This window comes from Microcebus murinus, chromosome 9, assembly GCF_040939455.1.
Source record: "Microcebus murinus isolate Inina chromosome 9, M.murinus_Inina_mat1.0, whole genome shotgun sequence".
NCBI classification, from domain to species: domain Eukaryota; kingdom Metazoa; phylum Chordata; class Mammalia; order Primates; family Cheirogaleidae; genus Microcebus; species Microcebus murinus.
In genome coordinates this window covers 21,020,817-21,045,054 of record NC_134112.1, presented here as the reverse complement: position 1 = coordinate 21,045,054, position 24,238 = coordinate 21,020,817, and the positions used below count along the sequence as shown (strand labels likewise).

At 37.4% G+C, this 24,238-nt stretch overlaps 1 protein-coding gene across 5 annotated transcripts in view; it reads right to left on the bottom strand.

Moving 5' to 3' along the window:
- PDE1C (phosphodiesterase 1C) overlaps window positions 1-24,238 on the bottom strand; it is a 521,012-nt gene that overhangs the window by 91,272 nt on the left and 405,502 nt on the right. For all 5 annotated transcript variants that reach the window (XM_076006325.1, XM_076006322.1, XM_076006323.1 and 2 more), the window contains 6 exons: window positions 24,081-24,194; window positions 21,389-21,571; window positions 20,377-20,443; window positions 15,765-15,881; window positions 13,470-13,610; window positions 700-800 (listed from right to left, as the gene is read on the bottom strand). In XM_076006325.1, coding sequence (XP_075862440.1) covers window positions 700-800; window positions 13,470-13,610; window positions 15,765-15,881; window positions 20,377-20,443; window positions 21,389-21,571; window positions 24,081-24,194 — 723 coding nt within the window. The remainder of the gene's footprint in view (window positions 1-699; window positions 801-13,469; window positions 13,611-15,764; window positions 15,882-20,376; window positions 20,444-21,388; window positions 21,572-24,080; window positions 24,195-24,238) is intronic.

Here is a 24,238-nt window from a genome sequence, read left to right as displayed (position 1 = left end):
CTTAGCAAGAAAAAAATACCAAAATCAATTAGTGATGTCTGTTACAAGTCAGAGGGCTCAGAGTGGACACTTGGACCCATATTTATGCCCCCAACAGAGATTTGTGTACTTGTGTGCAGTTCATTTGGAAGGGTGCACAGGTTGCTTATAGTGAAGGTGGCCTAGAAGAGACAATCTAACTCCCCGGCCCTTCTGCCAGGGAGTAATGCAAGCACTGAGCAAAGCAGGTATGAATGAAATTAGAAAGGATGAAAAGAGCATTTCATGAGAATCCCAGAGGTCAGATGGTAAGAAGGCTCAATTACCATTAATGTCAACAGAAACACTCCAATCATCACTGTCCTTGTTGATTTAGTTTATGTGGCATCTGGGTCTCTATGTAAAAACTCTCCCATCTCGTATTAGAAATAGCGTATGCATAGAACATACATAAGTAAACAAATAGCAAGCATTAGAATAGAGAAAAAAAGCTCATCCATATTAGATCCAAATAAAATAAGAGAATTAGGAGCAGGTGGTTTCTTAAACTCCAAGTTGTGATTAAAGCTGATCAGGCTGATCTCTTATTTATAGGTTCATCTTTGCAGAAACTCAAAATAGGACAACTGTGCAAAAGAAAGGTGACTCACACCTTTCTAACTTCTAAAACTCTACCCCTGTCCCCTCCTGCCTCCTCTCCAAGCATTTCAACATCCTCACCGAGTCTGAATGTGGAAATTGTTGGTAGTTCCGGTATGCTCATAGTCGTGGATGGCAGCTGAGAAGATTATAGCAAAGATCTCCAGCTCCGTCAGCCAGTTCTGAAAGGGAGATTACAGAGCAATCAGATAATCTGTTTCTTTCTCAAAGTCTTCAGCTTGCTGACAACACACCCACACTGCTGCCTCTCCACCCTGCAGCTGGTAAACTATTGCCAAACACAAGTTTTCTGAGACACAGAAATAAGTTTTTAAGAATTTTTTCCTGTGAAGAGACTGGGGGACTTGTGATTTAAAAACAGCATGCCCAGCAAGGTTGAAAGAACTAACTAATTAGTTTTATCTTTTTCAAGAAGGCAAAAAGACAATGAATGTGAAGACTTTAAAAGCCCTCATTGCACCCTCTTCCAACTTCCAAATAAATAAAGTTCCTACGTAGACACCACACACACACACACTTAAAAATTTCAACACTATACCAAGAACTAAGAGTAATAAAATACCTAATGTCTGATTATAGGAGGAATATCCAACAAACAGTGGGTAGAGACAGATGGAGAAATAACACTTGGTTTTCTGCCCTATGCATGTTGATGTTTGAAAGTACTTATCCCCATGCACACATTCAAAGTTAGTTGTAGTTTGCAAAGTGTGTTCCTTGGAATAGCAGAATCAGCATCACCTAGAAGCTTGTTAGACATGCAGACAAATTCTTTGGCCCCACCCCAGTCCCACTGGATCAGAAACTCCAGGTTGTGGTTCAACAGTCTGTATTTTATCAAGCCATCCAGATAATTCATGTGCATACTAGAGTTTGAGAACTACTGCTGTGTTTGAGGCTCCCTGAAAACTGATTTCCATTTAGTGGATTCTATAGATTCACTTCCCATCTGTAAACCATTCTGCACAATGCCCACACAACAGAACATTCCTGACTCTTAGGCCAGCCTTTGGTATACTCTGCTGACTGTTGTTACTAGTTAAATTGATGCTTGCATGATTCAACATGGTTTATTCCAAACTCTGTTTTGATAAGTTATAATTGTTATTATAATTATGTAATTAAATATGACATAAACCAATAAAACATGAAAGCAAAAATGGAGTTATTTCTATAGAACCTAAGTTCAATGCTTTGGATAGTCACTAAAGGAATTGCTGTCAAAATATGTGTGACAGCTGTGAAGGGGTAGAAAACAATTATAAAAATTTAGGCAGCTTCTGCACTCAGTTTGCTTTATGAGTATCTTTAAGTTCCCATTTCACTTAAATGAAATGAAACTAGAAATCTTAGAGGACGGGTTGAGGCAAGACAAATTTGAGTACTCAGGTCAGTCAACCTCAGAAATGACCCCAGGGTCTGGATTAAAATTAGTACATAAAATATATTTATATGATTTAAATTAATGCAAAATTATTTAAAATGAACGTTTAAACTTTTACAATTCTCCTTTATGGCCACTTCTTTGAACTACTAAATTTGGTCCTCATCTAAGAACCTTTATGAGAATTATCATCTTCTTTGAGGATGGGTTTGGGGGAAAATAAATAAACACATGGCATACAACCTATGGGAAAAAGACTTCATAATTAGGGGGAAAATGAGCACAAAGATAACTCCAGGGGTAAAACACTATACTTTTGAAAATGCTTTCTAGTAGAATCCAGCAAGAAACGTCAGGAAATTGTAGGCATCCTCAAAAATACACATTGAGATACATGGAACAAGAAGACATAAAGAGAAAACAGACTAAGATGAAAATCAACAAAATGAGATGGAAAAAAGGCTGTTAAGATAAGGAAAGATCTCAAGAAAACCGAAATTGCAAAACCTGTTCTAAAGGCAGTAAAGAACCTCCTCAGCCTCCTTATCATCCCGGGCCTCACTGCGTGGTAGGTGCGATCCCAGGAAACTCACGTAACTCCCACCACTCCATAAAGCTCGGTACTGTTGTTCTCTTCTCTTCACAGATGAGAAAACTGAAGCCTGGGGAGGTTCGGGACTTACCCAAGGTCAAACAGCCAGTCCTCTGATGAGCCACACAATAAGACTCCAGAATTCTCATAATCTTTAAGTCATATTTCCTTTGGGTCATTGTTCATGTGCTTATTCAATTTTGCATAAAATTATATAGGCGTAATTTTACATCGCACATTTTTCTTGATACTGCCCATGCATATATTACATATGTATGTGGTTTTTCATTTTGGCGATGTCTTTCTTTTTTTTCCCCACCATCCTGTCCCCATCCATCTGCCGCTGATGACTCTCCACCCATTCCTGCACACGGATCTCTTGTTCTACGCTCATGCAAAGTCAATTACACATCTTAAAATAAGATTATGAATGGGAGACAGCATAACATCTAAACAAGTCTGAGCCAGAGACCATCAGTCCAGCCAGCAGAAAGCATCTAAATAACTATATCATTACAATTCCCATATTACAAATACCAGTGACACTTCTCTTCTTACCTAAATACACTAATGAAATCCCATCTTACATATAACCTACATATAAACCAAAAACAATGAATGATTAAATAAGCATTCAACAACAACAATAAAAAAAACATAGTCTTTAAAACGCATTTTAACAACCTAGCTTTTCAACAAACACTGTGGATGCTTAGAATCAGTTATGCTGCTTTGGGAATAAGAAGAAAGAAACATGGTATCTGGCAAAGGGAAAGGGGAAAAAAAAGGAAAAGGAAAAGGGAAGGGAAGGAAAGGAAAAAGGAAAAGGAAAAGGGAAGGGAAGGAAAGGAAAGGAAGGAAGAGAGAGAAACAACTTCTTAGAGGAAAGACATTTAAGATGGTCCTTGAAGACTGCACAGAGCAAGAAATGAAAGTAGGCATTTTCAGAAGACTGAACAAAATAAGCAAGTCTCCGTAGCAAGCATCTCGAGTAAGGAAATGATTCTCTTGACTGGAATTGGAGTTGGGGCTGATTGAGACCCTGTGACGTCAGGCATTAAAAGCCAGTGTGAGTGGGAATGTCAACTGGACTCAACACACTGAATTTTACATGTGAGAGAGTAACACAGCCAGTGCACCACTTCAGGAAGTGCAGGAGCAGAGAAGAGAAATGTAAGAGCAGTATTTTTAGATTGAAAAGTTCTTACAGGATTTATAGACAGTATGAAGGTAGAATCTATAAGACTTAACAATTAACTGAATCTGGGGTGGGATAGGGGGACAAGAAGAGGCTTCAGTCAAGGAGAACAAGGAACAAAAGATGACCCCAACACTCCTAGCCTGCATGGCTGATAAACCCTGGGTGGTATGAGGTGGCACCACTAATAGAAACAGAGAAGGTAGGAGAAGCTATTGGAGGGAAAGTCAGGCTTCATATTTTAGTATGGCTCAGATTTCTTTGCCTTTTCCAAATTAATTTTTGTGAGCACAGAAGGTTTTATGTCAACCCATAAACAGTCAGAAATTTAAGTCTCACCAGTATTTTATTCCAGAAATATCAACCTGTAGCAAAGTACAAGTCACAGATCCTCCCAGTGTTTCCCTGTCTACAAAATATAAGTGTCACAATTAATTCAGTGACAGGGATGCCTTGACAAATGGCAATGATGGACTCTCAGTTTTGCTGTGTATGATGCAGGCAAGCAGGCTGAGTGTGTGTGTCTGTAGGGGCAGAGGAGGAGACATGGGATAGAACAGGCCAGGGGAAACCTGAAGGAACAGGACATGCACAACTTCCTATTGCTAGAGGAGACATTATATTAGCAAGTTGTGAGTTTGATATGTGAATGATAGAGTTTCTTTAGTAATCTGTTTCCACCTCTATATTCATTTTCCATTGCTACCCTAACAAATTACCACAACCTCAGAGGCTTAGAGAACACCCACCACTAACTGGCACACAGTTCTGCAGGCCAGTGTGGATGGGTTCTCTGGTAGGGGTCTCACAGGCTGACATCAAGGAGAGGGCAGCGCTGCATTCCTTCCTGGTGGTTCTGGGGGGAAATCTGCTTTCAGGAGTGTCCAAGGCATCAGCAGAATTCATTTCCTTCTAATGCTTTCTTCTTGGCATCCTCTACCTGCAAGCTATTATAGCAATGGCCTGTTGAGTCCTTCACACACTTAATCCTCTCTGACTTCTCCATCTCTCTTCAACTTTGACGAACTTCTGTGATTTCACTGGGCCCAGCTGGAGAAACCAGGCTACTCTCCCTATTTAAGGTCTTCTGATTGGTAACATTAACTGTATCTGTAAAGTACCTTTTGCCATCTAATGCAACATTTTAATGCATATGACACCAGAGGACTAAGGTCATGGAGGCCAAATGTCTGCCAATCACAACCCCTAATAAAATTATTTAGCATTCTTCAACCAAGATGTCATTTTAATATTTTAAGCATTCCTCCTATAAGTATGATGATGCCATATATGATCAAATGAAAAAGCTACATAGCTTCTCCTTCCTGAAAAAAATAGGCAAAGGGAAAATTATTAGCACCATGCCTGACAAAAGCAATGAAAATGGCCCAGGAGTAGCTTCAGATTTGGGAATCTTTTGACCTAAATCCAAAGTAGACTGGAGCTTGGAGTCTGATTAATATCTATTCAATGAATAACAACTCCTCAATCTAATTCTGTTCAAGGATTTTCTCTTAGAAATGAGCAGAATAGTTCTGAAAAGGTTCAAGCGTCTTTTAGGCCCTTAAGTTAAACAATAATGAGTAATACAAACAGATTACAATGAGTAATACTGTTGATGTTGAAGCCCAGACATCACTTTGTCAATGGGATGTTTTGATTCCCTAAGTGTCTTACAGTTTATAACACTGAAATGATTTAGAGTATTTTTTCCCTCTTGGTTTGTAATGAAAGGTTAGAGTAACAAGATGTTCTCCATTCATCAGAATGTTCCCCACTGTTTTTGTAAGCTCAAAACGAAAGAAGTTTGTTTTGAGCTGCTTTTCCAAGAGAGAGTGGGTGGGAAATAGTTTCTATATTTAAGAACTATTCTGAATATGGCCTGAATTGATAATGAAAATTCAATAACAAATGGCAAATGAGCTTGTTTAAGAACAGTATGCAGTATGTCATGATCACTGGCTGCTATGATACAACATTTATGTTAATCTTAACTTGCATTAGCATAAATGCTGGGAGCTTTTCGTGAGAGCTGAAGAAGCTGTGTGTGATTCACCTTTATATCTCCATGGCATACTGTGCACAATAGGAATGAACTAAATATATGTTGACTCCATGAACTCAAAGTGCATTTCTGCATCCATTTTGATCCTCACCACAATACTTGGAAGTAAAGTGCACATGAGGATACTGAGATATAAGAATACAAGGGGCTCTTTCATCTGCCACAGGCTTATAAAAGCATGGCTAAATATTTAAATGCATGGCCTTCTAAGTTAGACCTGGGACCCAATCTTGGCTGCTCTACTGTGTTAGTTTGCTAAGGCTGCCATAACAAAATAACACAAACTAGGTAACTTAAACAACAGAAATTTATTTTCTCACATTTCTGGAGGCTGAAAGTCCAAGATCAAGGTGTCAGCAGGATTGGTTTCTCCTGAGGCCTCTGTCTTTCCCTTGCAGATGGCCATCTTCTCTCTGTGTCCTCACAGTGGTCTTTCCTCTCTGCACGTGCATGTCTGTGTCCTGATGCCCTCTTTTTATAAGGACACCAGCCATATTGGAGTACAGTCCATCCACACGACCTCATGTTACCTTAATTACCTCTTTAAAGGCCCTCTGTCCAAATACAATTACATTCTGAGGTTCTGAGGGCTAACACTTCAATATATAGATTTGTGGGAAACACAGGTCAGCCCACACATTGACTTTATAACCAGATAATCTTAATCTCTGTTAATGAGAGTTTCCTCTTCTTTAAAATAAGGATAATATTAGTTGCAGTGGCAATCACTGTTAGTTGCTCAACTTTTTCCTTTTCCTCACTAACCACATCTCTGATTTTATTTGGGATGGTGGTGTGTCCAGCCTTCCCTATATTGCAGTGGCCATGTGACACAGCTCTGGCCAACAAAATACAAGTGAAAGTTACCGGGTTGGATTTCAGGATAGCTCTTTTAAAATGAGCAGATTTATTTGGTTTGCACTGTTTATCTTTTCCTTATCTCTCTACTTGGAGTGGTACATCAGCCATTTTTTACAAACACAAGAACACAAGCACATGCCAAAGAGAAGTGGGAAGGAGACTGAGAAGAAGCCTGTTGCTGGTGAGGAGGCCCCACACCATGCCTGGGTAGCTCTTTGGACAGACCACACAGATGCAAAGGATACTCACACCACCAGCCCATCTAAGCAGCATGGATATTCATTTACAAATATATTCCAACAACCAAAGATCACTAGGCATTTGGAGGTGGGGGAACAATAGTATAAGAGAAAGATGCTCATAAACAAATGAGCATCTTTCCCACGAGTTAACAGAGATAATTCTATTTTTTAAAAGAATTATTATAAAATTTTGTGTATATAAGTATATTCATAAATATCTAAGCCTGATAAGAGAATATTTATATTCATAAATATGTAAGCCTGCTAAGGACAAAAAAAAAGAGTTCCTAAAATTAAGACTTCTGCTATCTAAAAATGTTAAATGAACAGATTGAATAACTAGAAGGACATATATGAAGAGTAAACTAATAATGTGGAAGACAGAGTTGAGGACATCTCTCAGAAAGTAAACATTGAAATATGGGAAAGTAGGAGAGAAGTGAAGAGATGTGAAGATGGATTCTGAAGACCTAAGAGAAGTCTCAGAAGGAGACAAAAGAGAGATAACAGACAAGGAGAAATACTCAAAGAAATAATAAAAGCAAATATTTGGCTTTCTTGTTGTTAAGCACATAATAGGATTAGACTTTCTGGTCCCTTTATGGTTGGAAGGGGCCATGCAAATCATTTTGGCCAATGAGTGGTGAGTGGAAGTGACGGGCAGAGTTTCTGAGCCATAGAACTTAAGTGCAGATATAGGAATGAATGCCAGAGCCCCTTTGCTCCCTGCTGTAACAACTGACAACATTCAGGATGGTAGCTGTTTAACAAACCTAAGCCTTGGAGTGAGGGTGACACAAGGCAGAGATCCTTTAATTTACCCTGAGAGGAAAAAAAGCCTTATAATTTTTAATCACCTGAAATCTTAAGATTGTTTGGTCCTGCAGCAAAACATAGCCCACCCTAATAGACGAGCTCCAAATGAAAGAAAACCTTAGCAGTGGGGAAGATATATTCTCCCAGTAACATGTATTTTTTTAAGAGAGTCTATGTACAATGTCATAAAATTAAAAGGCAATCACAAATCTAAAAATATTTTACAAATATGACTAAGTGTTGTTAGTCATTATTACTTACATTGAATAATAATAACTACCATTTACTGATATGTAACTACATGCCAGGCACCAAGTAAACATTTTTATAAATAATACCTAAATATTTTTCAGCAAAATATTAAGCTCCCAAGAATATAGATATCATAACCAAAAAAACCAAAAGTAACTTATATACATAAAGAAAATGTTTTGTTTTACTAGTATGAACAATAAAAAGTAAAAACAAATGCATACATGAAACTTTAATCAGAAAAATGTTGCCATGCAAGGAGGATAACCAGAAGTATCATTTATAGTAGTGAAATGATTCAAAATAACTGTTTAAGCAATAAGATGACTCAGTAATCAACTATTAAAATTTTCTTATACTGAATATATAATGATTTAAGAAAATTATCATAATATATGATTAACTGAAACAAACAGGATAAACAAGTGTATATGTATCATATATACGATGATCCTGACTTTATATATATATATATATATATGTAAGAAGTTAATCCCCTAAAATCTTCACAGAAAAAAACTTTACCTAAATTATGGTAAATAACAGAGAAATAATTTTTTCTTTATACTTTACACTGCATTATCTTCTTTATATTTTTTATATTGTGCTTTTTCAAATATTCTGAAAAAAGCATGGACTATTTTTCTCTTTATAAAAGTTTTATTTGTTTTTAATTAGAGACTATAAATGGATATTTTCTTGTTACAAATAAAAAGCTCAAAGAATACAGATAGAAGTTCCCTTTGACCACCACTCTAGGATGAGAATCTCCCTAGAAGTAACAACTAACTTCAGTTTAGTGTTTATCTTTTCAGATGTTTTTCTGTGTACTTTCATATATATTTATATTCATTTAAATATGCTATGTTTAACAATATGCATCATGTAGAACACACTTTTCCACAATTTTTTAAACTTAATAATATATCTTCGTATCTATTTTATTATTTTTAACTACTCTGTGACATTCTAGAGCTTAAATTCCCTACTGTTTGGTACATACTTTGTAAGTTTTCTCTATTACAAACATTCTACAATAAATCCTTAAATCTCCTTAAATGGCTGTACCAATTTACCTTCCCAAGAGCAGTATATGAGAATATAATTACCTCTAAATCAGTGGTTCTCAACCTGGGGCAACTGTTCCTCCCCACAATAGTTTATTTGGCAAGGTCTGGAACCATTTTTGGTTGTCACAACTGGAGTGGGGAGTAGTGCTACTGGCATCTATTGGGTCAGGGATACTGCTAAATATTCTATATTGCATGGAAAAGCAACAAAGAATTATCTGTCCCCAAACGTCAACAGTGCTGAGGTTGAGAAACCTACTCTAAATCCTGACAGTTAATATCAAACATTCAACATTTTTAAGTTTATTAGTAAACTTGGGTACTAATAAGCTGTGCGTCTTTTCATATTTATTTTATTGATCAAATGTATTACCTCTTCTGTTAATTGCCTGTTCGCATTCTTTGCTATTTCTCTGCCGAATATGTGTCATTTTCCTGATTTATTTACATAATCTAGATCTTAATCCATGCTCTCCATGTTTCCAAACACTTCACTTCACTAATTTGTTTATGATGCTTTTTATCCTACAGAAGTTTTTAACCTTAATGTACTCAAATTAATCAACATTTTGTTGTATAACTTTCATTTTTAAGGCTTATTTAAGAAAGAATGTCCTTTTTCAAAGTGCTACACATATTCTTTTATTTTCTTCTAGGAGAATCAAATTTGTATTTTTGTATTTACATCCTTAATTTATTTGTCAGATTTTTTGGGGTGAATGATTTGAAGTAGAACAACAACAACAAAAAAACACTGTTTTTTCTAAATGAACTGTCCCAAAACATTCCTTGAACTGAATCTTTTTCTCTATAATGTTGCCATTTGCAGACATGTCTTCATGTTCTCACCTGCGATTCTTTCTTCATTATACTCTAGTCAGTGTTCCATTCTCACCAAGCCACTGAGACTGCCAACGTCAAGGGCCACAGTGACTTCCATGCTGCCAAAGCCAATGGTCACTTCTCCATCTTTAACTTTCCTGGGCTTTGGCATGCCCCCTGCCATGCACCACTCCCTTCTTGAAGCACTTTCTTTCCTTGGTTTCGATGACCCCACACTCTCTTGACTTACACTCCAGTGTCACTGGCCACTCCTTTTTAGTTTCTATAGTTGGCTCTAATTCTTCGCCTTCATTTTAAAACTCTAGAGTGTGCCAGGACTCACTTCAGAGCCCCTTCTACTTCTCTATTCACACTCTCCCTTTAGATAAGCTCATCTGGTTCCATGTCTTTATATAGTATCCACATGCCCTTGACTACCTGATCTGCATGCTTATCCTTGACCTCTCTCGGAACTTTAGAGTCCTATCATTTTCTTTCTGCCTGGCATCTCTACATGGAGGCTTCATGGGTATCTGAAACTCTACATATCTAAATCAGAACTCTTGATTCCCCTCCCTGCAAAGCCTGCTTTGCCACCAGGCTTTCTAGTCAGCCACGTTCATCAGACCAAAAATCTAAGACATACTCTCAATTCCTCACTTTAGCATTCCAAATCCCACCCACCACCCACAGTCCTCTTGACTCTACCTCAGAAATAGAATTTTCTTCTCTTCCTCCCAGCAATGCCATTCCTAGCCCAAACTACCATCATCTCTTCACTAGACTTCTGCAGGACTCTTCTAACGGGTGCTGTTTCTGCCAAGCTTGCCTCATTTCTGCTCCTTGAATGTACACAGCAAAGCCATTCTCTCACAGGGACTTTTGTACTAATCCTGCCATGAGCTCTGCTGACACACTGTTCTTTGGCTCTTAGTCTGGCTAAAGCCAAAAAATCACAACGACCTCAGCATAAACATTATCTCTGGAGAGAAGCCTTTCCTGATTATCTAACAAAATGCCCAAGTTTCCTTATGTAGGTGCTCTATTAAAATAGAGTTCTCTGCAGAGTATTAATAATATGTTCTTGCTTATTTTTCATTGATCTCTTTCACCTGTAGCTTCCCACTACTAGAATGTTAAGTTCCATAAGAGCACTGACAGTCTCACCCCGAGCCTCAGTCCTTTCAGATGGCTATAACTGAAAACCATAGACTGAGTGACTTATAAAGGGCAGAAATTTATTTCTCACAGTTCTGAAGGCCAGAAAGTTTAAGCTCAAGATACTGGAAGATTTAGTGTCAGCTGAGGGCCTGCTTCCTGGTGCTTAGATGAGATGGCCATCTTCTTACCGTGTCCTTACATGGCAGAGAGGGAAGGGAGTTCTACAGGGTTTTTTTTTTTTTTATATATATATAAGAACACTAATCCCCTTCATAAGGGCTCCACCCTCATGACCTGATCGCTCCCCCAAAACCCCACCTCCTAATATCATAATGTGATGATATTAGGCCAGGATTTTAACATAGGAATTTTAGGGGAATACATTCAGTCTATAGCATCCAGTAACAAAGTACCTAGCACACAAGTGCTCAATAGATATTCGGGCTTATTTTTTGAAACTCTAATCAATTCCATTGTTATATTTATTTTTTCACAAATAGCACATGTTTTTATTACAATAGCTTTAGTAGATATTTTAATATCTAATAAAGAATTATTCTCTCCCCACACAATATTCCTTTCCAAAATTGGCTTTTCTAAGCCAATTTTGTGAACTACTTATTTTACATGAATTGCAGACTCAGATGATGATGTTTCATGTTAAATTCTGTTGGAATTTTGATTGGTATTAATTTTAATTTATAGTTTACTTTAAGGAAAATTGACATCTACACAGTGCTGAGGCTTCATATTAAAAATACGATGTATTGCCCCACTTATTTAAACATTTTTTGTCCTTTGATTTAGTTTTACTGTTTCCTTTTTATCATTTTTGAAGTTATATATTTTGAAGTTATTTTGAAGTTTAATAATTAATTAATTAATTAATAGATTTCAAAAATTGTTAGAATGTATGTTTTTCTGTTATACTTGTTAATTTCCAACATATAGGATGGCTCAAGTATCCAGACTCTATTGAGGTCACTTATTTGATCTAATAATTTGTAGCTGGTTTTTTGATTTGCTAAAGGAGATGATCACATTATTTCACAGAATGCTTCTTCCAACTTTTTTAGATGTCATATGTCATTGCCTGAGACCTCCTGAAAAATGCTCAGAAGCAATATTAATGTGGGCATCCCTGTCTTGCTCCATGTATTCAAAGAACCATCATTGAGTATGATGTTTGCTCTATAGCTTTTTAAATAATATTTTTAAGAAATAGGCTTCACAATGAAGAAAAACATAAAAATGATCATAGTCTTGCGAAAGCCCTACAATGTTTTAATAACAGCAATTCCTTAATTGTTGAGCTTCCTTTATGAGGCAGAGTATTCAAATTTTTGATATTTTATTCCTAACCACCAGAGCACTACTACAAAGTGGGATATTTTTCACCATTTTAAAAATGAGGACATCTTGGCTCAGAGACTCAAGTAATTTATCATAGTTCACAAAATCTAATAAGCAATTAAGCAGGGAATTATAGCCACTGTATCTAGCTCCAAAGCCCACACTCTTCCCACCATATTCCATTTTTAATTCCATGAGCTATTAGGCCAAGCCTTTCAACATGCCCTGGTGGAAAAGATAATAAATGTGCCCTAGGTTTATGGGCTAATTCATAACCAGATCCAAAGAATGTCTATTCTGATGTCAATTATGAAAGAGCTTTCAAAATAAAAAGTCATAGAGATCTATTTTTGTCACTAACAGCTATATCTTTTAAAATGAATTGCTTACATCAAGGCCAAGAAGGTAAAGGCGCAAATAATCAAGTTGACCAGGGAAATTAATACAATGGATTACAGAACAGAGATTTTTAAAAATCTAAAGAGCTGAAACACTGGGCCAAAACTAGCAAGAAAAAATTCAAATGGTTACAAGTAAAAGATTGACTCTTAGGTTCAAAAATATCAAATGCACACAAATAGGATGTGCATAACTATGGTCCCTATGAAAACGACCTAGCAGTTTAAACCAAAAGCTAACTTTGTACAACATGCTTGCCAGGTATATTCAATACAATTTCATTATGTTTGAATATTATTGTTATTGATTATATTACGAGGTTAATAGTACCACTGTCTATAATCTTAAAATACATAATTTAGTTATAGTAATTATATTTTAATTGGCATAACCCAGTGAGGATGCAAGTCATTAGCAGATATCTGTTTGATCAAGCCCAGGATGCAGAAAATTTCAGAGGGACCCCCAAGACTTTCCATATTGGTTAGATAACTCTTGGGGAACAGGGAGTTCACAAAACAATGAGCCCACTCCTCGTGGGCTCAAGCTCATCACAATTGGAATATCCTCCATTAAAAAAATCATCCTCACAGCTCTTGTGTCATCTGTACTCACCGCTACTCCTGTCTTATATAGGAGGTAATGCACAGTCTGGGTGACGTCTGCGGCATGCATTAAATTATGGTAAGGATTCTTATGTTTGCTGTATCCCACTTCCAGGGCCTCCACAAACGAGACAAGTGCAGAAATGGGGATCTGAAAGACAGTGGTGAGGTTAAGTAACTTGTGACTTAGCTGCCGTAGGTGAACAAGCAAAAATCTAAGGCACTACTCTGCTCCTTTCTGGAGGCATACGAGGAAATTAGAATTTTTTATAGTTAATAAAAATCACTAAAACAATTATCAGATAATTTGAAAATCTAACAGGAAGTCCCTGTTTGAGGACTGATCTGCCTTGCAAATTTGTTCTTTGTTCCTCAGTTCAGAACCCCTGGGAAACGACACAGAATCATTTCAAAGACATTTAGTTTTATTCACATGTAGAGAAATGATTTTTGATGCACATGTAGAAAACTAAGTTATTGGTGACCATGCTACTTTTTTGTATTTCCTTGTTCTCTTCTACCCTTAAATAACCTTCCCCTCAACTCCAAGGGGAAAAGAGATGCTACACAGTGCAACGAACACTGAGGAACACAGAAATAGTACTAATAATTAGTACCATTTTGTGGAATCATTTACCATTTGTAATATAAGTGGAATGAGTCCTTCCAAATTGTTAGTCACAAATAGTAAAGTAATAAACATTACTTATTGCCAAGTAACAAAAATAAGAACATACCCAGTTTCTGTTCACATATATAACAGACTATCACATTTTAGTTTGCATTTTGGGTTTGGGTTTTGGTTTCAGTGTTTTTGTTTCATGTGTCCAATGCATACAACCATTCCTTTGAAAGGGCACAGTTTTTAGGAAATCAGTATTTCCTCCAATACTGGTGGAAGCTTGTGTTTGTTTTACAGTAATTTTATAACTTAAGATTTTGTGTACTTTGTTTTCCCACAAACAAATGAGACATGCTGCATGCTGTGTGCTGATATATTTCTCAGGAAATAAAAGACCTGAGCCTTTGACTACCAGTAACTCAGAATAATATTTCCAATTAGCCTAATTGTTTTACCATCTGAAATATGTATAATATGCATGCCTTTCTTTTCTCTGTAGCAGAAAATGAAGAATGGTTGCAAAATACTAATACAAGTACAAAATAAGGGCATCCTGGCAACAATCATTGTATTGGTTTTCTGGATCAATTCCATGGTTCGGGGTAAATTATGCAATATAAGGCTGGGGGAAAAGGAGAGAATGTGTGTTCCTAGAGATTAATAATCATATTAGTAAGGGAAAAAATCAAGAAAAATGCTACTATAATGCTTCTGAAATTCTATAACCTATTCTTCCTTGGGCATATTCATTCTAAAAATAAAGATCCAATAAACTTGGGTTCCCTGGGTTATTCTTGGGAGATCCATGAGCCACTGAAATGGCTTTGTGTGTTCGTACACAGGAACTTTGTTCTGAGGAAAGGGTCTCCAGCATCCACCAGATTTTCATGCAGGTTTCTGATGCAGAACAAATTAAGGACCTAAGGACCACTGCCATAAAGTATTTGTGGGGTGTAAGAAATACATCCCCAAATACACAGTCTTTAGGAAAGTGATAAAGAACCCTGTGTTTGGAGAAATCAATATGTTGTACAGAAAAAGACCTGCATTTTCCAGAGGCCTATTCATGTGATGAGAGAAGTCTGATGTCACAGATGCCGGCAGATGAATACGTAGGTTTGCTTGAGAATCGGCCCCACCTGAGATCTGTGCAGTACTAGAAGGCTGAGGTGGGTGAACACTGGGAAAGGATTCATGCTCTTTATTTAAAGTTGAAGAATTAATTTGAAGCATGAATGGCTGGAAAATACCAATGATCTGTCACAGATGATAAGTGAGAGTATTTGTCTGAATGAGCCAAGTGGTGGGGGAAAAGTTTACAGAGACAGCAGATGGTCGCTCTGTCTCCATTACTGTCTCTCTGACGGTGGTGGTCGACAGTACACAAAGTCATATCGAAATGAGATCTGCGGGCAGAGCCCAAGGCAGTGCTCAGCTATTTCAGGCTTCACGTTGTACTTCCAGGAAGACTGGAATATAAACAGGCTTTTCCAGACCCACCAGCAAGGGTGTAACCCACAGTACCCACCACAGAGGAATTCCCAGCAGTGGCTACCCCAGCCACGCTTCCTGAGCCACCCAGAGCAGTTTCCATTCTGCATTAAAAGGGTCTTAGCCTGAAAGCCATATGAGGATGGACAAATGTGTGCAGTTCATTTATTTATCTTTTAATGAGGCACTAACCTTGAAACGGCTGATCAGATCATAGCGTGTGAGTAATTCATAGAAAATAAACTTCAGTGCATGATCCCCACTTGCCTCATTGAGGGAAAAGACATCAAACGACCACTTGTCGACATCCTGCAGGACAGGGCGTGAGAAAGAACACGTTAGCTCACAGTCGCATACCCACTAATCTCCCATTTTCGGGTCTGCCTACAGCCCTCACTCAAGCTTTCACAGACAGAGACTCTAACACCTTTTTCACTCTCAAACTTTTTCCAATCTGGCAGTCCTACCTAGTATGTATTGTTAAAACATTAAATAGTCTTATTACTAATAACGATAGCCATAGTTTATTGAGTGCCTACTATACGATAGGCATTATGATTGGTGATGAATATGTAACTTATGCTGAAAACAACTCTAAGTGATAGGTGTTATTAGTCACATATTACAGATGAGAAAACAGGTAAGTTACCTAATTTCCCTCAGACCTGTCAGGAGTAAGTGCTAGGGACACAGGTGGGGCCAAAACACAAACACAGGTTGGATGCCTAAGGTCAGGATCTTGCCATAAAGTCCTGCAGCTGCTTAATGCAATGGCCCAAGGTGTGTCCCTCCTCAACTTTCCCTCCACCCTTTGACACTATCCAATGACTTCCTCTAAGTCCGCAGTTGAGAATGTTAACTCATTTAAAAGTGTTCGGAAACATGCATGGTATAGAATATAAAATAGTATCTCAGGTCAATCTAAAACTCTGGGCTGAAACCAAAGAGAAAGCATTCATTTCATAGGACAGAAAAATGCTACCATTTCTGGAATCATCAATCTGGGATCTTGTCCTCAATTTGTAAGTCATTTTACTGACAAAAGTAAAAGGAAAAACCTAACCGAACACATACATTATACACCATCCATGAAATTCAAAGTCTTTTTTGTCCATAAACAGAATGTAAACATATTTTATTCCTTTGTAACATATTACATATTAAATGCCTTTGACTTATCATAACCAACTACTTGTGAGTACAGTAAACAAAGGTGTGTTTAAGCAATAGCTAAAGCAATAGTCATCTGGTTTCTCATTGCATCAAAAGTCTCACTCTCTGCAGTTAAATAAAATGTATTGACTTGAGTTTGACAATAAGTACCCACATGAGACCACACTGAGGACAGACAAGGTGTCAGATGGTGCCCTGGTGGAGACCTTGGCTTTCATGAGTGACTCTCACTCCAGCCCTCAGCATCCCGACATCCATCCATCCCAATCTTGTGCCTCTCCAAACGTTTCAACCTCAAATTCATCCCAAGGCCATCAAGGGTCTCTCTCATGGATACCAGGGGAACGGTTGTCAGGCAAAACTGAATTGTATTTAGGGAAAACCAAACTTTTCCAAAAGGGTTTCAACTGAATTGCTTCAACTCACACTTAGTGGTAACGTCACTTCAGTCCTCAATAATTGCCCCTCCGTTAAAATAACTAAGGAAATAGCTACAAGAACTGAGCACATTTTCTGTGCTGGGCACAGTGTGAAATGTTTATACACAGTCTCAAAACCTCACAACTCTAGAAATAGGTGTTACTTTCTCCAGTTTTAGAGATGGCAAGCTCAGAGAAATTAAATCAAGTGTAGCAGAGCTAGGTAGTAACCCCACTGATCTCACTGCCAACAGATAAAATTGTAAACTCAATGATTATGTCCTGTGACCCAGGCCTCACCCTTTGGGCCCAGGCCACAGACATCAAGGCCCTTTCAGATTAACCCCAACACCTAATGCTCTAACTTGATTACTCTAATTAATACTGCCACGAATCACATATACTGTATGATCTTCAGTACTAAGGAAAAGCCCCTGAAAACTTGGTAGGCTGGAAAATGTGTCACATCTGACAGTGTTTTAATCCTAGTCTCCAGAATGAACAAAATAAGGATAGGTTCTCTACCACTGAAAACAAACATATTATCATAGCAAAAGGATTTTTTCTAAATATCAGGACAGAAGGATAGGTAAATAGAGACCATGAAATGAATGCCTTCTTTGGCCTCATTTTAGTGAAAGCTTAACTGTGATTCTCAAATTTTAATGTTCTTCAGTAAAAATACTGATTCTTGGGTAGGGGACTCCAAAGAATCCCGGTGTGGGGCCTGGAATCTGCATTTTAACAAGCACCCAGTTTAAATGCCTTAAACCTTTTGCAAAATTTTGCCCAAGGACAATTCCTATGGAGAAACTGCATGAACTTCCCGGCAGTCTAACGTAAAGGAAGCCTGAACCTTCTCCCAATTTAAACCTGGAGTCTATCCACGGTGTTGCTTCCTGAGTCACGGGACAGATGCCTCCTAAAGAAGGGCACATGGCTACGTTTCCAGCAGGCTCATCTCAGAAGACTAGAGATAAATGCCTCAAATGAGAAGTTTTGTGTGTGTGTGTGTGTGTGTGTGTGTGTGTGTGTGTGTGTATTAAAAAGACAGAAAAAATGAAAAGAACATAATGCAACATATTTCAAATTTAGAGATTGGTGGTGGTTAATTATTCCTTTACTTAAATGTCACTTTATGCCACGCTCTTACATTAACCACAAAGGTTAACATGACAGTAGCATAATGGTTATTTTAGTGAATTGTATTCTCTCAGTATATGGGGAAAATTTCTGTAATAGAAGAAAATAGTACTGATTCCATATGAACTGCTGGAAATGAAGTGGAAATAATTTTTTTCTAACAGGCACTACATAAAGAAAGAAAAAAGAATCTATCTCTAATGATCTCTCTAACTCACTGCAAATAAAACCAGAGTCTGGGGAAGTGAAAAAATATTACATCATAAAAAGCTTTGAACTTCCCCAGTAAACAAGTGACAAGGCCCAGAAAAACAGCAGCTTTAGCCTTAATGCACATATCAGCAATGCATGCAGAGAAAGATAGCAATTTAGTGAGTTAGCACTTAATTCCTTGTCTGAATAATCTAAATATCTTCCCCCTCCTAAAGACATGTGTGCATCTGAGAATTTCTTTTCCCTAAGTATAAAATAAATTCATGCACATCACAGGTTGTTTCACATTTTTCCAGTTTTCTGGAAAAAAAAGGCATCCATTTGGAAGAAACATTTTCATAAATGTCTTGCTACCAGTATACCCACTTGTATTTACGCTCATGATAAAGAAAGAAATTAAGGACAAAATATGCTTTTAATGTTTCTAAGACTCCCCTTGAACATTTCTGGTTCAATTATGAAAATCAATGCAACTTTATAGTGGGTGCTATGAAACATCAGATCCTCAGAAGTGATTTCACTGATCAAAATGAGAAATATTCCTGTAGATTACACTGATGTGCGCCCCACATCAGTGTGGGGGTTAAAGAGGACCAAGAGGAACACATATCTTCCTGCTGTGTCTTTCCTGAGTATCCTTCTTGCTTCTAAGATGAATTTTCTTAAGAGACATAGAAAGTGGAGTCAGAAAAAGGAGAAGAGAATCTGTACATATCTGGTCTCTCAAATTCAGCTAGTGAATGTCTCTGAGACAAGAGAAAGGACAATGAATATATTATCAAAATGGTCCAAGGGGCTCTTTCCTGACATTAAATTAATCAAGAAGTACTCCCACCCCCAGTTCCATGAATAAGTAATTTATCTCCTGAAAATAACATCAGATAATACATTTTTCATGTTTCAGAGAAAAACCGAAATGGCTTTAGCAAAGGTCAAAATGCTACAATGTCCCTGAGCAAGTAGATCAACTTCATGTGTAGACATCATACAATGTCAACCAGCCCAGGGATCCTGGGCCCCAGCACAGCCCCATCTTGGAATCCAGAAGCCAAATAAGGTCAAGCACATCTCGAATACCCTCAGACCAGTGGATCTGAATGAACACTTGCCTACAGGAACGATGGATCCACTTTGGAGCTTTTAAAGATATTCTACACAATTCCAAGAGCTTGCCTGATTGGGAGTAATTCTGCAGGATTTAGCTCATTTAAACTGAAACATCTGCATGACTTCCCATGGAACATTTGGCTCAGTGAGAGTCTTGGGAAAACAGTAGGATATATGTTGTATAGAGGTAACAAGGGCTCTGGGGCTATACTCTCATGTAGTAAAATGTTACTAAGAGCTTACTATGTGCTGGAAACTCTGGTACCAGAACTTAGTTCTATCTTTAAATAAATAACTCTGTCTTTTTCACATCTCACTGAGTCTCACTGAGTCTTATTTTCTTCATCTATAAAATGGACTTGCTGTAGGTAATCAGATAATGGAACAATTATTACAATCACTAAAGATCTTTCTAATGTTGAATACTTATAGCCATAACATATTTGATCTCCTATGGCCAAAGTCAGATGAATCTCCTAACGCCAGATCACTGTATAAAACCTAAACTATTTTAGGGAACTAGAAATGAAATGAAACCCACACAGAGTTTGATTTTTAAAAAATTAGGAATGTGAAGACTGAAAAGATATTTTACTACTAGAACAGATAAGAAAATGAAAATGAAAGAATAAAGTCAGGAATAAATAGAAAAGAACTGTATATGAAAGCCTCTTATTTTCTAACAACAAATTTAACTGTACTTTTTGCAAAGTATCATGTACATTATAAAACCTTTTCATTGGTATTACCTTTAATGCTTCAATAACAGCTGGTGGGTAGCTCAGTCCAACCATGTTTGATGTCCGTCTATACATTCTGCGAAGTCAAAAGGGAGAAATGTAATATGATATCTTACAAAGAAGGATTAGCAGTTCCCAGACTGATATTAAGTATTAACAAATAATGGGAAGTCATGCTGTCTGGTAACTCAAGGAACCTAAAATCTTTTTTGACATTTTTCCTAGTCATTCAAGTGGTCTAAGTGTTAAATTCAAAAGAAATTAAAGCAATCCCAAATACATGAACCATTGGGGGGAAAAATAACATTATGTGCTCCACATTGGAAATTGAATTATTAACCAGTTCACCTCTTTTGCCAGAGTGAATTATAGCACAGCATGGACAGTATGCAGTGTAGTAATTTAATCTGAATGAAGAACTTCTATGGGCAACCCACTGAGAAGAGTTTGTTCCTTAGAACTGTCCAACACAAGAAGGAAAAAAATGTTGCAGGTGAACTTTGAACTCACCATGGTATTTCTAAAACATGTAATTATCCAATATGGATTATAGGAAGACTATTTCTGGAGAAATAGATTTCTGGGCAATACGATTTCAAAGAACAAAACGGCTAATAAAATTGAAGGGTCAGGGAGAACTCAAACCTCTTAAATAAACTGTTCTTCCTGGGTCAGCAACTTCAAAGCCTCCCTGACCTGTTCCAAATGTGGACAACATCTGTATATTTCAAAGGATGATGAATTGGATGATTTCCTTCTATAAAAATTAGAGACTGAACTCAGACTAAATCTTCTCTGCTTAACAAAAAGAATTCTGAGCAAAGGCAAAGCTTGTCCTAATGATGCTACAGAGATTAAAACAGGTATGGTTTTTGTCATTTCTCATTCGGGACTCTTTCTATCCACAATTTCCAGTGTTTATAAAAGCATCAAAACTACACTGAAGTGGAGTTTCCAGTTATTGGAAACTGGATTCCTTTCGCAGCTCTGGTCATTGAATGACAACAAATGCCGTCTTTACCTCTCCACAAATATCCCAGCCTGCACTGCGTGGACGATGCTCTTGAACCTGGGCTTCTCCTCGCTCCTCCGGAGCATCATCCCCATCTGCCGTGTAAAGGTGGAGGCCAGCCAGTCTCGGACCTCAGAAGGCACTGCATCTGACTGAATGTCACTGAGCTCATCCTCCGTATCCAGGAGCCGCCTGGACATAGAAACAGAATCAGGACAGTGAGATTAAACCTGAAGTTAGAGCTCTCTGCTCAAAGCAGCTCCTCTTCTCCACCTCACCTGCATGCAGGTGCAAAGAAACCAGATTAAATCGCTCACAAGAAATACAGCACCTTTTTGATAATAAGGCTTGTGAAAGCTCACCGCTTGTGTTTCAGGATGGCTTTTTCTACCAGATTGGGCAAAGGGACAAAGGGACGAAGGGATCCCAATACACTCCATCTCAGGCTCCAAGGGTGGCAGATACACTGGACTCAGAAGCACCTGGTATCTTTATTCCTAGAAGGCTTGTGGAATTAAATGGAATTTAAACTTTGCACTTAAAAATGCCCTCACAAGGAGCCTAAAATTATTTCATGGATGGACCATGTGGCATTATTTTGTTAAAAAAAATGGACACAAAAGACATTCTATAAAAAAGACATTTGCAATCGAATGTTTATAACAGTGCAATTCACAGCTGCAAAGATGTGTAAACAACCCAAGTGCCCATCAATACATGGGTAGATTAATAAAATGTGGTATATGTATACCACGAGTACTACTCAGCTATAAGAAACAATGGTGATATGGCACCTCTTGTATTTTCCAGGATACAGCTGGAATCCATTCCACTAAGTGAAGTATCCCAAGAATGGAAAAATAAGCACCACACGTACTCACCAGCAAATTGGTTTCACTGACTAAGTGGACATATAGGAATAACATTTATTGGGCATCGGCCAGATGGAAGGGGAGTGGAGGGGATGGGTATATAACGTGTTTCCCCGGGAATAAGACCTACCCATAAAATAAGCCCTAGCAGGATTTCTAAGCATTTGCATAATATAAGCCCTACCCCGAAAATAAGACCTAGTGATGGGCGTGGCTACACAGCGTGTCTGTACAACCCATGCATTTCGTCACGGAGCAATAATGAAGATGAGCAGCCCTTCCCATCTGCCCCATGAGAGCTGGGGCCAATGGTTCTAAAGGAAATAGAGTTGCAAGAAATTCAGGGATAGAATTCAAGGTTTGGAGAGTTATGATAATGTTCCAGAAGAAGATGACTTAACTATATTTGAATAAATGTAGATTGTTGTACTGTACTTAAAAAAATAACACATCCCTTGAAAATAAGCCCTAGGGTGTCTTCTTGAGGAAAAATAAATATAAGACTCTGTCTTATTTTCGGAGAAACACGGTACATACATAATGAGTGCAATGTGCATTGTCTGGGGGATGGATATGCTTGAAGCTCTGACTTGGGTGTGAGAGGGGGATAAGGGGAATATATGTAACCTAAACATTTGTGCCCCCATAATATGCTGGTATGAAAAATGGACACTTAAAGACTTTGCAAAGTATTACTCAAATCACAGCAATCCAGTCCTCTGAAGTAATGATCTTAAGCAATGTCAACTGATATTCTTCCTAGTTTGATAGGATGTTTCAGAACTTTAAATATCTAAATTCAGGCAAAATTTTCAAAATAATGCAGTTCTTTATGATTTAAGTTATCTGATGGCTTTTAGTCAATTTTTCAAGCTTGTTCACAGGTCAGACCACTAGAAGGGAACATAAATAGTAATGCTGCAATAAAACCTAAAATTACATTTTATATTTATATTAAGCCCAACTAAAAATAAACAGTAATAGTAGGTGTCAATGTAAAGGTGTTTGGTTTTTTTTACTCCCTATATACATATTGATGATGGGGGGGGGAGGACATGACATTTGGAAAAAGCTGTGATATCAAATTTCCTTAAACTAGGAACCAAGCATGTCACCAAAAAAATAAACCATATAATTCTTAGATAACAGTTAAATACTTCCAGATTGGAATTTGGCAAAGAAAAGTAAGACATACTGACAGAGATGCCTGTCTGAATTAAGAAAAAAAAAAAAAAACTTTCATATTCAACATTTCAACACTTTTAAAAAGAAAAGCAATTTTATTACTTTCAAATGCATTTAGTAACTGGAACTGCTTTAATACTTTTAGATAATTCAAATAGAAAAAGTCTACTAAGAAAATCAGTAACATACATAAGACTGAGAAAGGAATCCTGGGTGCTTAACAGAATAAATGTTTCTTGGTCACTTCAGGAACCTTCATTTACTGATTGATATTGTGAATTAAAACATAAACACAATTTTTAGACTAACACTAACAATATGCAATAATTGCAATGGAATTCTACATTTGATAAAAAAAAAAAACTTACCAGATTTTTTAAAATAACTTTTTCTTCTCTTACATTATCTCACTTCATGGTCATAACAGCCAAATAAAATACATCCTATTAGCTGCTTTTATTGATGAGGAGGTACAAAGAATAAATGACTTGTCCAAATCTATCCCATTTGTTTGTAGAAACTAAAGCTCCAAGAAGATTAATTTGAACGCTACCCCATACCTTCCATGGGGGACAATTTCGGAAAAACCATTTAACAGAAAATTTATCATCACTATGCAAATCTCTCATCATTTTTTAGCTTACCTGGTTTCATCAATGTATACAGATTCAAGCACTGTGGCTGCATATTCCAAATTCTTCTTAAGATCTACCACTGAGGCCTCCCCTCTCTCTAATTGTTTGACCAGAGACCGTAACCTGGGGGGGGAAAAAGGTAAGATTTCTTTAGAATAGAGAAATCA